This window comes from Phocoena sinus, chromosome 4, assembly GCF_008692025.1.
Source record: "Phocoena sinus isolate mPhoSin1 chromosome 4, mPhoSin1.pri, whole genome shotgun sequence".
Taxonomy (NCBI): domain Eukaryota; kingdom Metazoa; phylum Chordata; class Mammalia; order Artiodactyla; family Phocoenidae; genus Phocoena; species Phocoena sinus.
In genome coordinates, this window is record NC_045766.1 from 29,776,800 (window position 1) to 29,791,495 (window position 14,696).

The 14,696-nt window shown below is 36.3% G+C and overlaps 1 protein-coding gene across 3 annotated transcripts in view; it reads left to right on the plus strand.

The window, feature by feature from the left end:
* Nucleotides 1-14,696, plus strand: part of RNF13 (ring finger protein 13) — a 140,371-nt gene that overhangs the window by 59,706 nt on the left and 65,969 nt on the right. For 2 of the 3 annotated variants that reach the window (XM_032629661.1, XM_032629660.1), the window contains exon 4: nt 8,207-8,332. Coding sequence is in view for 1 of the 3 variants with exons in the window: in XM_032629660.1 (XP_032485551.1) it covers nt 8,207-8,332 (126 nt within the window). In the remaining 2 variants the exon portion in view is untranslated. Of the gene's footprint in view, nt 1-8,106; nt 8,333-14,696 lie in introns of those variants that run through there. The other variant, XM_032629662.1, reaches the window with a different exon arrangement.

Here is a 14,696-nt window from a genome sequence, read left to right on the forward strand (position 1 = left end):
AGTAGATATGAGTTATATTCAGTATTTATAAATTGAAAAGTTGATAAATATAAAACCAGGAAGGGGAATGTTACACTAGGGTGTACTCGAGAGTAACAGGTACTTCAGTTACATCGAAATGGTTCGATGCTACCATTTCCCTTCTTGACACCTGGTATTTTCCTCTTTAAATAGTTTGAGCTTTTTTTCTTTTCCAAGTATATTTGTTTAGCACAAATATCATAATGGAAATAATAACTTTAAGGAATAATCTGTAGTCCCACTAATCTCACCAAAATCATTTTCTTTTTGTGTTTATATTAAATTTGAAAGACCATGTTTTGAAGAAAAGGACCATCATTTGAGTCAGCTCTAGGTTTGACTCATTAACAGTGGAATGTTAATTGGGTATGTTATCTTTGACACTTAAGTTTCTTCTCTAAAATGGGAATGATAATGCCTTTGTGATCTGTGATCCTCAGTTGTAACTATAAAGCTATCTGTGTATTCTGGGACTTCAGTTTAGTAATGATAGTTAACAACAGGAACAAATAACTTGGAATACCAGTTGTCTATAAACCACCTTGTGGACCTTTATACAATCTCATGAAAGATGCTGAGATTATAGGAGAAAATAGGAAGGTATAAGAAAAAGAAGAAAAAAATGTAAACAGAGTGCTAATGATTTTAATAAGCACGTAAGTTCTGTCATAGAAGTGGTGATAATATTAGCACAATGCCAAAATTACTAGAGTGCTGTGCTGAGAATAGGGAAGCTTGGAACTTAGTTTTGGTTTAATTCATATCTTTGTAAAGATGAACAGTGTACTAAAATGGGAAGAAGCTGGACTTTTGGGTCAGAGTTACTGAACTTCAAATTCTGGTTCTGTCACTGGGCAAGTTATTCAACTTCTTTAGGTCTACCTATTTGTCTGTAATAGTACATATCCAGTAGACTAGTGTGAGGAAAGTGCCTACTTATTATTTCCTTCCTTCTCTTATTTTGGGTTTAATTTGCTCTTATTTTTTCCAGTTTCTTTAGATGAACATTGAGGTCATTAATTTGAAACCTTTCCTCTCTTCTAATATGGGTATTTAGATCTATAAATTTTGCTCTAAGTATTATTTTAGCTGTGTCCCACAAATTTTGGTAAGTTGTATCTTTATTTTCATTTGCTTCAAATGTTTAGGGCTAATGTGGCTTACTTCTGAGGCAGCAGTCTTCTGAGGACTCTGTTTCATGCTCTGTGTAAAACTATTCCCAGCCCTGTGTGAACTCCAGAGATTGTTCTGTTTACTCCTTTCTCATGGTTCTTTCTTAGTTTTGGTAGTTCCCTCACATACGTATGCAGATTACTACTCAGCCAATGACTTGAGTGGATGCCTCTACACAGATATCTGGAGCTCTCTTTGCAGTTCGCTCCTCCCCAATGTTGTGTCCCACAGAATCTAGCTGTGTTGACCTCCCCAAATTATGAATTGTCTCCTCAACTTATTGAGACTACCAGGACAGTGCCCCTGCCCTGTCCTGAGGCCTGGAATCTCTCCAGGCAGTGAGCTAAGGTTTTTATAGGGCTCATCTCATTTGTTTCCTTTTCTCAGGAATCACTGTTGTGCTGTTTGTTGTCCAGTGTTTGAAAGCTGACGTTTCATATCTTTTTTTTTTGGTTCTCTAGTTAATTAAAGCAAGAGGTTAAAACTAGCCCGTGTTATTCCATCATGGTTGGGAAGTGGAAGTTCAGCTTAGCATCCAGTAGGTAATTGATAATGGTTAATTATCAAATCCATTAAAACAAATCACTCAAAAATTCTCATTTGAGGAAATTATTAAGGTGAGTGATTTTAGAACTATGTATCAACATTGTGTAAATGTGCTTTCTTTTGTTCACTTTTAATCTCAGTGCAATTAATAAACAAGTATAGTAGTCTGGGACTTTTTAAAATTAAAACTTTGACAGTTTTAGAATATTAAAATGAGTTAAATTTTGTTTCTAATGCTTGTGACCTTTTTCAGAAATAACGTTTTAAAAATAGTTGATCTCGGGACTTCCCTGGTGTCTCGGTTAAGAATCTGCCTGCCAGTGGCAGGGGACACAGGTTCTAGCTCTGGTCTGGGAAGATCCCACGTGCTGCGGAGCAACTAAGCCCGTGCACCACAACTACTGAGCCTGTGCTCTAGAGCCCGCGAGCCACAACTACTGAAGCCCGCATGCCTAGAGAAAAGCCACCGCAATGAGAAGCCCGTGCATCGCAAAGAAGTGTAGCCCCTGCTCGCCACAACTAGAGAAAGCCCTGGCGCAGCAACGAAGACCCAACGCAGCCCAAAAAAAAAAAAAAAGTTGGTCTAAACTATTACATTGCTGACTTAGCACTTTTAAGTATTGTTTTAACATTTTTAGTTATTAATGAGCTTATTATATTTTTATGACATCTTTTAATCAGATTTTATTAAATCTAAAATCTAAGTCACTGATAAAATATATAACCAGAAAAGGTTATTGGGGAGAATTCTAGCAGAGTGTACAGAGTGAGATGTAACTTTGAGATGAAGGATATTTAGTTACTGCTCTGAATAATGCTATAGATGTAATATCTAATTTGTGAGGAGGATTTTAAAAACCTTTCCTTTTAATCCAGTTAAAGGCTTAACTTTTAATTAGTATATAACTCTCAGTGATGTGCAGAAAGACATGCAAGGTTTGGCTATCAAATTGGCAGATGTCCTGAAGTTTGGAATGGTTAATATACTAATGTTTTGTCCTCGAGTCTTTTTTTTTTTTAATTTAAATTAATTAATTAATTTTTGGCTGTGTCAGGTCTTCGTTGCTGGAAGCGGGCTTTCTCTAGTTGTGGCGAGCGGAGGCTACTCTTCGTTGCGGTGCATGGGCTTCTCATTGTGGTGCCTTCTCTTGTTGCGGAGCACGGGTTCTGTGGCGCCCGGGCTCAGTAGTTGTGGCTCGCGGGCTCTAGAGCACAGGCTCAGTAGTTGTGGCACACAGGCTTAGTTGCTCCGCGGCATGTGGGATCTTCCCGGACCAGGGCTAGAACGCGTGTCCCCTGCACTGGCAGGCGGATTCTTAACCACTGTGCCACCAGGGAAGTCCCTTGCCCTCGAGTCTTAAAAGATAGGCACTGAAAAGAGGAGAAATATAGCTTAGTAGCAACATGTCAAAAATTTGTTGAAATGACTGTAGTGTGTTCACTAGAAACCTAATTTAGTTTTACAGTTCACCAATAGACATATAGTATCTAGAACAGGTTAAAGTGTGATAGTTCCTATCTCTTGTTATATTGGTCAGATCACTTGACAGTCGTATATTTAATTTTTGGCACCAAAGTGAAGTATAGTAAAGTTTAAGAGCCAAGACAAACATCACCTTTTCTGGTACTGCCTCACATAGAATAATTTTCTTTGTTCTGTGCATTTGTACTGCATGTTGTTTTTACTCTGTTTTCTCTTGTCTTAATTGGATCTGTTAGTTCTTTCCAGATATTAATTACTTGAGTGGGGACTCAGTTCTTATTTATCCATCCTAGTACTTAAACAGACCCCACATGAAATGAGACAAGTGTATTCAGAGCAGAATGTTAAAGGAGCTTAAAATAATGAGTAATGAATGGTAAGGATGTTTTGTTTCATAAGAGGAGTGTAATCTCCCACTGTTTGTGAAAAAGGAATTAAATGTGGCCTGTATGTGAAAGTTACTGGTAGATTTTAGAAGAATGATCTAACAAAGCATTAGAGAAAAGGGCAGTGGATATTTTTTAACATTGTAGAAAGTTGTTGATATAAACAAATGAATCTGTCACACATTAGGAGAATGTTAGCTGATAAAGTCTGATTTATCAGTGTAACTCTTTTTGGTCTATGTTTGAATGTAAAAATTATGACAGGTTCCATTGACAACTTATCATTTGAAATATTTGTATCAAATTTTGGAATCAACCTTAACTGCCTTTTAGACTAACATTTTGGTTTGTTCATTTTTGTAGATGTCCATTTCTCTTCTTGTTGCCCATTTTGTTCTTCACCTGTGTTTTTTTTTTTATCTGGCAGAGGCAGTGTAGCATAGTGGTTGAGAATGTAGGGTCTGGAGTTAGACTTCCTGGGATTACATGCCTGCTATGTATAACTTTAGGCAAGTTACCTAACTCTTTTGAGACTTAGTTTCCTCCTCTTTAAAATAGGGATAATAACAATAGTAGTTAACCTCATGGGATTATTGCAAAGATTAACTGAATTAGAGCATTTAAAGGGCATAGTGCCTAACACGCAGTGCTAAGTGCTATGGCTCAACAAATGTCAACTGCTTGCTGTTGCTGCAGTTATTAATTATTAATAACTTCAGGTACCCTAACAAAACAACTTACCACTTTTCTCTCTCTTCCTGCTTTTACTTTTATATTCTTACAAAGGGAAAAAGGCACTGCTGCCTTGCTTTCAGCATTTTTGTTGACATTATCACTGCATATATTCTTCTTCTTCTTTTTTTTTTTTTAATGCAGTACGTGGGCCTCTCACTGTTGTGGCCTCTCCCGTTGCGGAGCACAGGCTCTGGATGCGCAGGCTCGGCGGCCATGGCTCACGGGCCCAGCCGCTCCGCGGCATGTGGGATCTTCCCAGACCGGGGCACGAACCCGTGTCCCCTGCATCGGCAGGCGGACTCTCAACCACTGTGCCACCAGGGAAGCCCTCAGTATGATTTTTAAGTTTAGATTATTTGAATATTCCAGTTAAAAAGTGGTAACCCAAACCACTTTGGAAAACTGCTTGGTGGTATTTACTAAAGCTTGATACTCTATGATCCAGCTTGATATCCTATGGGTCTCCTTCTGTGTACATAAACATCATGCATATGTTCGTGAAAAGACTTGTACTGGAAAGTTTATAACAGCACTATTTGTAATAGTGCCTACTAGAAATTACCCAAATGCTCACCAACAGTAGAATAAATTTTGGTATATTCACACAATGTAATACTATAGAGAAATGAAAATTGAAAGATCTGCCAAGTATATCTCCACAGTATGGTTGCTGAATAGTAGGAATGATTCTCACAAATACAGTATTGAGAGAAAGAAGACTAAAAGAGAATTTGCTGTATGTCTGGTTCTGTTTATGTCAGTTATAAAATTAGGCAAAATCTAATTTAAGCTGTTAGAAGTCCATGTAGTGACATTGCTGATAGGGTGGGGGAGTAGTGACTGGCAGGGAGGATGAAGGGAACTCCTGCAGCGCTGTTAATAGTCTGTTTCCTGATACAGGTGTGTTCAGTTTGGGAAAACTCATCAAGCTGAAAAATTATATTTTGTGTACTTTGCTTCATGTATAGTCATAAAAGTTTTTTAAAAATCCACAAATATATATACCACAAACCTATTGCATTATACATTCGATGATATTGAGGTGCCAGTCTGCATACACTATTTTTGTCCAGCATCCTTGTTTTGTTTTGTTTTTAATAAATTTGATTTGAACATAATTGAATACAGTTGTAGAAATCTAATAATCACAGGTGAATTCTTAATTTAGATGAGCTGTTTCTTTTCTTAATTTCCCATACCCCTATTTATCTGTTATGTTTATTTTATTTATTCTTTTTTTAAACACTTTAATATTTTTTTGTTTATTTGGCTACTCCGGGTCCTAGTTGCAGCAAGCGGGAACTTTAGTTGCAGCATGTGGGAGCTAGTTCCCTGAACAGGGATGGAACCCAGGTCCCCTGCATTGGGAGCGCAGATCCTGAGCCACTGGACCACCAGGGAAGTCCCCAGCATCCTTGTTTAATCATCAGAGAATTATAACAACAAAGGGCAGAAAGGTGGGCATCCTTTCTGAGTCTCCTGGACGTTGGTAGTTTTCTTGGGCTTCCTACATATTGGCATAAATTGCCCCTGTCAGTAAATAGGGATGAGGAGGATCCTTGATCGCAGAGCAAGCATCCTTTTAATAAAAAAGATTAATAAAAATCCTTTTAAAATCCTTTTTAATAAAAAGGATTGGCCCTGGAGGGTGACATGAGGCATGTGGGCCTGGCTTAAGGCAGCACCTTCTTGGTCACTCTTATTTAAGGGACCAGAGAGTTCTGCCAAATTAATTGGCAAAACCCATTACACTACTCTGTAGACTTTGTGGATGAAACAAAGTAAATTTGCACTGTTTTAAGTGACTTACATCTGGGGGAAGGATAGGAATTAGTAGGCTGTTTTATCAAGTTATTCTTTTTAGTATAGTCCACAGGAAAGATAATATTTAAGACCTGTTTTTAGGAATCCCCTGGCGGACCAGTGGTTAGGACTCTGCGCTTTCAACTGCCGAGGGTGCGGGTTCGATCCCTGCTTGGGGAACTGAGATCCTATAAGCTGTGTGACGTGGCCGGGGAAAACAAAAAAAAGACCTGTTTTTTTTAGGCTTCAATTTCCATTAATGCAAATAGATTTTTTTTTAACTTTTAGCTTATGTGTATTTAATTTTTATAAATTTTCTTATGTCTAAAAATAATGCATGCTTGTCATAACAGATTCATCAATACAGAACTGATTAAAAAACAAAAAGCTTTTTCTAGTTCCACTTGTAGACCCTTTTTTGTGTCTGTACATACCATAAATTTATTGATTCGAAGATGCATTTTATTATCCCATATTTTAACATATCTGAAATTGGGATGTGTCTTTCCCTAGCTATCCGCTAGGTGGCAGTCCTGATGGAGTTGTCATCTCCCGGACATGGGAAATTTGGTCATAGCTGTTCGTATTGTCTTCACTTCAGTTGAGTTATATACCTTGTTGGTACTACATGGCTTGAATTTAATTGCTGTTATAAGTGTCTTGAAAAGAACTGCACTATGTGACTTGGCTTTAAGGCAAAAAGTTAGTTTGTGTGCAGAAAGGCACAGAAAAGGCAGCAAGGAGTAAATTTAATATGAGTAAAGCAAATATTCATTATTGGAAGGATAACCACAGTTCTGTTTCCTTGCAAAGTAAAAACCAAGTGCTTTATGGAATCAAGAATGGGAGCTATTCTTTGAGTAAGTGAAGGTATGCTGCATTTTATTCCTGAAACATGCGCAAAAGCATTCCCTATCACAAGCCAAGCAATGCAACTTGACAAAATTGCCAAATCCTGTGAAATAGATGGTTGGTGTGACCAATTCATGCGCCATACAGGACCATTGTTGGGCACTGTGTCATAACTTTAATTGCTCCCGCCTCCTTATAAATGAATTTAATTATTTTGATAATCTTTTTATGTGTTTATTCAGTGTTTTACACCTATTGAGATAGTCATTTGGTTTTTCTGTTTTAAACTATTAATACATTTTCAGATGTCAAACCATCCTATATTTATGGGAAAGCAGCTTGCTATTTCATTTTAAATTAGTAGTTATCTTGTGGACGTCTTTTCAGTTTATTATGTAAGGATTTATCTTATTCTTTTTAATGATTCTATTATTTTTCTATTGTATGAATATACTATAATTTTTAAATGGCTGCCTTATCGATGTGCATGATTTCCAGTTTTTGCTATTAAAAATGATGTAGCAGGGGACATCTTTCTACATATACCTTTATATACCTAGGCTAATGTTTCTATATAATAAATTCCTAGAAACGCTGTGCATTTTCATTATTTGAGGAAATTAATTAATTAATTTTTTGCGTTACGTGGGCTTCTTACTGTTGTGGACTCTCCCGTTGCGGAGCACAGGCTCCGGACGCGCAGGCTCAGCGGCCATGGCTCACGGGCCCAGCCGCTCCGCGGCATGTGGGATCTTCCCGGACCGGGGCACAAACCCGCGTCCCCTGCATTGGCAGGCAGACTCTCAACCACTGTGCCACCAGGGAAGCCCTTGAGGAAAGAAATTTAAAAGTTAATTTTTAAGAAGTGTTTGCTTGGTTTAGAAATGTCAGTCATTGTTGGAAAATATACCAACACGCTAACAGTGGTTGTCTCTGGGGTGATGGGCTTATGTGTGATTTTTTTTTTTAACTTTAATAGTAAAAATGGAACTTACTTAAAAAAAAAATTGCTTAGGAAGCCAAATACTACTTTAGAAGTTCTGGGATTGTGAGCAATTGGAGGGTAGGAACTGTTGTAGTTGCCAGATAATTCATCTAGCATAATGCAAAACACATGGAACAGATTCAAAAGGTGTTTATAGAAGTAAGTTGAATTCATTTTTTGAGTTTAACAGAGAGAAAACTTACCGTTCATTCCTTTTTTTAGGGCTTTTTGATTAACTCAAAACCAGAGAATGCCTGTGAACCCATAGTGCCTCCGCCACTAAGAGACAATTCATCTGGCACTTTCATCGTGTTGATTAGAAGACTTGATTGTAATTTTGATGAAAAGGTAATGTTTCTTTTTTCATTTTTCGGTTACTGTTCGTTTAGTTAGCTAGTTTAAATACTCCCTTATCTCAGAAAGCCTTTAAGAAAGTTTACACAATTCATTCAGATTAAAAAAAAATAAACGAGTAAGGACAAAAAAAAATGAGGAGATGGTGAAGGCAAGAAAGACAGCAGTGAGTTTACTTAATTCTTATTCATTTGCTATAAAATTTACTCTTAAGCTTTTAGCTGCCAGTACAAAGAGGAAAACGCCATCAGTTTTATGATTCGCAGTTTTAGTAAGACTGAAAATAAATAAATAGACTAGGACATAAATAATTACTATTGGTTCTAAGAATTTTCATGTGGTGGTTGGGCATCTTGAACTGTGGTTTAATAGTGGTCTTGCTTGATCTAACCTAGCAATGGAAATGTTAATCTATAGTTTCATGCCTTCACCCTTCCAGTATAATTACTGCATCTGTATCTGTATCTTTGTTGATATTGGGATTTCTCTCTTGTAATAAGCTGACTCTGTCACTTGTATAAAGTTTGTCTCCATGGAGTGGGTTAAGCTGGCATTTCAGATAGTAAAACAAAGTTTGCCATAGAACTTCCCTCACTATCATCAGTGCTGCTCTGAAGGTATGGTTTTTTAGTTTGGGGGTTTGTTTTTTTTTTTTGATGCTTTTAGTACTGTCTTTACAATTCTGTTTTTGGATTGGCCTTGTTAGGAGAGCCAGATTGAGGCCTCTTAGTTTTACCTGACTATCTCAAACCTGAGTGTCTCGCATGTATCTTAGAGAACAGATGTGGGATATTATTTCATGTACCTTCCATGCTTGATCTTAGATGATTTGTCTATTAAGTAGGAAAGGCTGCCCTGACTCCTGCTGTGCCTGAATTTTTGTCTCTGCTCCTTTCATTTCATGAAAGAAATGACACCTCCATAATAAACTTATTAAATTAATAAAGTAATAACTGTAAAAGGGTTTGAAAATGTAGAGCACTTTGTAAATAATAAGTATTGTTACTATTGTATATTAATTCCAAATTTAAACTCTCAATTGCCTTTAAATGGGAAAATAGAGCTTGAAGTCAAATGTATTAGATTTCCTTCTCTTCAGGGTTGTTATGTCTTTTGAATTTAAACCATTTTAAGATTTGATCCAGAACTAAACTATAATAATTACAGGTTGTTCCAACAAAAATGAAATATTATTGTAATATTTCATTAATTTCATGCCACTAAGAAACTAAAAGTAAGCTAATTCTGCTGATTTCAAGGTTTATTGCATCATTAAGGTATTTTTCTTCTCAGTCAAGTCTTTGGTAACTAGAAATTAGAATATACCTCTTTTTTTTTTTTTAAATAACTTTCTTCTTTTAGGTGGGGAAGGGAGGTGGTTCACTGTAAAATTTAGGGAAATACTGCCATTGAATATTTATTTTTGAGGGTGAAGACCCAACCCAGGAATGAATAGGAGGGTTTGTTTGTTCTCTTATCCCTTTAGTGGATCCTCATCATGAGTCTGAGTACTTCTAATGGAATTTCCTGATTTAGCTATTACTCCAGCTCATCTCTTTCCACTTCCTGCCTTGAATTTTATGCTGTAGCCGTAGAACCTACTGAAATCTCTCAACTTGCTGTGTCTTTGTGCCTTTACACACATTATTTTCTCTGTCCAAGATGACCTTTATCACCTATGTTTCTGACTGTTTCATCATTTAAGTGCTAGCTGAGAAAGTTACCTCTTCTGGAAGCCTTACTTTTCTTGCTACCCTCTCTCTGGCAGAATGAATGATTCCAGTTCAATGTGCCACCCTCCACTTTGTAAATACCTCCTTTGTATCTCTTTATCACAATATTATTTTTTATTATATATATTTCACTTATATGCAAGCTTACTGTGTTTAGAGTTCATGTTTGAATTATATTTAAATATCTAATTTGTATCATAGTGCATAGTAGGAGAGCAATAAAGGTTTGTTAAATCAAACTATGTAGTGTAGTAAGCCTTCTACTTACATGTATATTGCATTCTTTAAAAGTATGTACATGTAAAAAATATGTAAAAATGTTTAGATTGAGGATTCTCATCTTAGGAAGGAAAATGTTAAAAATTTTATTATTATAACTCACCATGTAGACGTAGTCTTAATGGATAAAGTTCTATTCTGTACGTGTTCTTTAACTTTGTTATTTTTCCTTCACAAATATACAGCACGGTCTGTTATAGCCATTTAAGGGTAAAGATCTCATACTCATGTTGCTCCTAATGATTTCTGTCTCTGTCTCAGTTATATTAAGTTTACGAGACATTAATTTCCAAGGGAGACATTGGTTTTAATCAAGGTCTGGAAACAGGCTGCATACATTTGAATCCCATCTTTATCATTCATTAGCAGTGTGATCTTAGGCAAGTTGTTTTATCTCTGTGTGCCTCAATTTCTTTATCTGTAAAATAGAATTTTAAATGTTCCCTACATCAGAGGATTGTTATGAGAATCAAATGAAATAATCACTGTTAAATGCTTATCAAACAGTGCCTTGCACACAGTAAGTAGGCAGTAGGTATTAGCCATTAATGTTTTAGTGGTTTTTTTCATTACTGGTGTAAAATAGAATGAGGGTAAAGATGGCAAAGATGCTGACTGTATTAGGCTGAGAAGTCCCATAATCTACTGTCTGCAAGCTGGAGCATCAGGAAAGCCAGTGGTATAATTCAGTTAGAGTCTGAAGGCCTGAGGACCCGGGTATTTGATGGTGTTAAGTCCTGGAGTCCTGAGGCCCAAGAACCAAGAGCTCTGACGTCCAAGGGCAGGAGAGGCTGGATGTCAAGAAGAGAGAGGGAATTTGCCCTCCCTTCACGTTTTGTTCTGTTTGGAACCTCAAGGAATTTGATGATGCCCACTCACATTGGTGAGGGTGGATCTTCTTTACTCAGCCTACTGAATGAAATGCCAATCACTTCCAAAAGCCCCTCACAGACACACCCCCAAATAATATTTTACCAGCTATCTGGACATCTCTTAGCCTCGTCAAATTGAGACATAAATTTAGTTCGAACCTTTCAGAAACGAAATCATTGGCTGATAAGTCACCCTGTGATATAGTAACTCATGTCAGTCGATGTGTAAAATTTTTAATTTAGCTTATAAAGGACAGTTTAATCATGCCAGTGTGTAATGTATACAAAATAAGTTTCATAAATATACAAGGATAAGAATTATGAATCACCTATCAAGTGTAGGGTGAATGGATAAGGATAAATTCATCATGATTACTAGAGAAACATCTGGAGTCTCATCCCAAAGAAAATTTCCTTTCTAAGGGTGGTTACTGGTGGATTGGCTCTTAGCTTTATTAGATATAATCTTCAGATCAGAAATCTATGACTGTATTTTTTTGGGCTAAATTGATGATTAAGTTTTGTATTAAGTATGTTACGGAACCTAACTGTTTACAATTTATGTATGGTGCTTCTCTTCTGAATTGCAAATAAATAGCTCTTTGTAGATAATCAATAGTGGTTCATTCATGTATTTAGCCACAGTTTTATGTGAATACACTGACTTAAGAAAATAGCTCATTTTCTTATTCCTGATGTAGCATCCTGAGACTGAGTACTGAGAAAAGCTTAATTCAGCACCATACTGTGTGCTACAGTTGAGAGTAGTTGCAAGGTTGTTTTTTTGTCATGCCTGCTATCCAAAGTGATACCCAGATTATCTCAGACAAATAAGAATTGGCCCTATTTTACAGAGCTTTCCTTGGAGAAGGGAACTCTTTCCGTTGTAGATAGCAGAAGGGAAAAGAAGTACGAAATAAAATTGTATCAAGATATTTCAAATGATTAATGGTGATGGACATTTCAGGGTTTACTTTTTATAATTCTTTAGATTTTTTTGAAGACGAATATTATGCTGTAATTAAAGAAACCTAGACTTCTCTTATTCTTTCTTAAAAGTAAATGATGAAGTGAAAGTTATGTGTTAACAATAAAGGAAATGGCAGATTTTCTATATACAAACTATCCCAAGTGGTTTGTGACTCAGGGTAGCCAATAATACAGCTGAAATGCAATTAACAGTTTTTGGAGGGTAGGAAATTGAATCATTTGTAACATTTTAAGATAGAATACTGTTTTAATTTTTTTACCTTTTGTCAAGAGAAGCACATTTGAACCTTTTAATCTGTCTTGCCTTGGAGAGATACAGCAAAACTCATACTCAGAGTCAGTATTTGGATATGTGGAATGTCCAGAAGGCCAGTAAGAAGAACTGTTGATTACATGCCAGCTGCTTAATCTGAAAACAGTCACTTTTACTCACAGAAACTGACAGAAACTGTATCTTCTGAAAAATACAGCTCTTTAGAGCAGGGGTCCCCAAGGGCCCTGGGCTGTGGACAGGGTCCCAGGCCTGTTAGGAACCATGCCGCACGGCAAGAGGTGAGCAGAGGACGAGGGAGTGAAGCTTCATCTGCCGCTCCCCAGCGCTGCATTACCGCCTGAGCCCCTCCACCCCGCCTTTCTCCAGCCGTAAAAAAGTTGTCTTCCACAAAACTGGTCCCTGGTGCCAAAAAGGTTGGGGACCGCTGGCTTTAGAGGAAAAGCAAAGCGATGTTATTTTGTTTATCTTTGTGCAGTTGTTCTTCACTGTGACAAAATACAATTGTTTGGAAATGTTAGTTTTTGGTGAGTATTTGAAATTAAGAAAACATTGCTGGCTCTTTGGTAAATAAGTCAAGGCTTCATTAAATCTCTTAGTTAGAAAAATGACTTTGTAGCACTCTGAGGCAGAGAGTTCTCAGAAGACTTGAATTGGCATCCCAGTGGGAAGTAAAATTTTTAAAAATTTTGTAAAAATACCTGGCTATTTCAAGAACATTAAAATAATCACTTAAAATAGAACTTTTCTAAACTATACAGAGTTCTGTGTTTATAGCCAAATAAACATTAGTTATCAGAAATCTGTCTGTCATTGTAGTCCAAGGTATTTCTACCTTATGGTTTTAATGCTAAGTCAACAACTTCTTCAAATAGTCAATTTACTTTATTTTAACTGAACTCAATGGAAGTTTGGTAAACAGAAATGCTGCAATGCATGAACTTCTGCTGAATTTTATTACCACTTTACGCTCTAGTGATTGTTTTTTTGAAGGGCATGATAGTTTATTTTTAAAAATTGTACCACACTGATCATAATGAGCAGCATACACATTATGATGGCTTTTCTCTTGGGTATTAATATTGCAGTATTTTTGTATACTGAAATGTTTCAATAAGACCAAGAACATTAGAGATATAAAATGAACACTAATAATGCCGGTGTCCTACCCTACAGAATTAATTTAAACTCCCTTATGAATCAGTGGCATTATAATATATAGTTATGAAGAATGAAAGTTCTCTTCTAAATAGGCAGCATAAACTTATACTTCCTTTTTCTTTAATCTTTAGCTTTTATAATTTAAGCTATGTCCACCCTTGTCAAAGCACAATCATACAAGACACCTCAGGTAATTTCCATGCTACCATTGCACAAGTTTAGTGATTTTTACTTAAACAAACAAACAAAAATCAAACCAATGTCAAAAAAGGAGGCAAATAAAACTGATTTTCCAATCATTTGTAAAGCATAGTGCATATTTGTCCAGCACAGACTCAAACTTAAATTAAATGCTGTCATTATAATCTCCAAACTTCTGCAATAAAATTAACATTTATATATATATATATATATATATATATATATATATATATATATATATATGGGTTTTGTTTATGGAACTGTATTTTGCAATCAACAAGCGAAAGTTCCTTTTTAAAGAACAATATATTTGGTTACAGTTCCACATGTTGGTAGTAGAGGCAAAGCCACATGATGTTAAACCTGGCTCTAAGTTACCTAAGGTATAAAATTTTGATCAAAATTATGATACTCTGATCTTAAAAATTCAACCCACGTGAGGTTACTTTTTAGAGTAAATGTGCTGTTGAGTAATCATTGCAATAGTCTTCTCTTTGTATGACTATCTGCAGATTGGCCCTTTTCTTTAATCAATGTGACTCACCAACATTTAAAACTGACCTCTTTACTTCTGTGTTACCATTTTCTAGTGATTATTTTTGAAAAATATAGCTGTAGGAGGCTGAAAGGACTTAGATATTATTCCCTCTACATTTTTTTGAGGGGGGGCTTAGGTGGAGTTACATTTGGATTAAAGATGATAAGGAATATATTGGTACTCATTTTCTGTTGGAATGTGACTTTTACCAAACTTAGCTGGCATACAAACCCCTACTTGACCTGACTTCTGTCTCTGTCTAAAGTCACATCTGTACTTTGCCTGTCCTCTTACCTTAATCGTCAAGACTTTA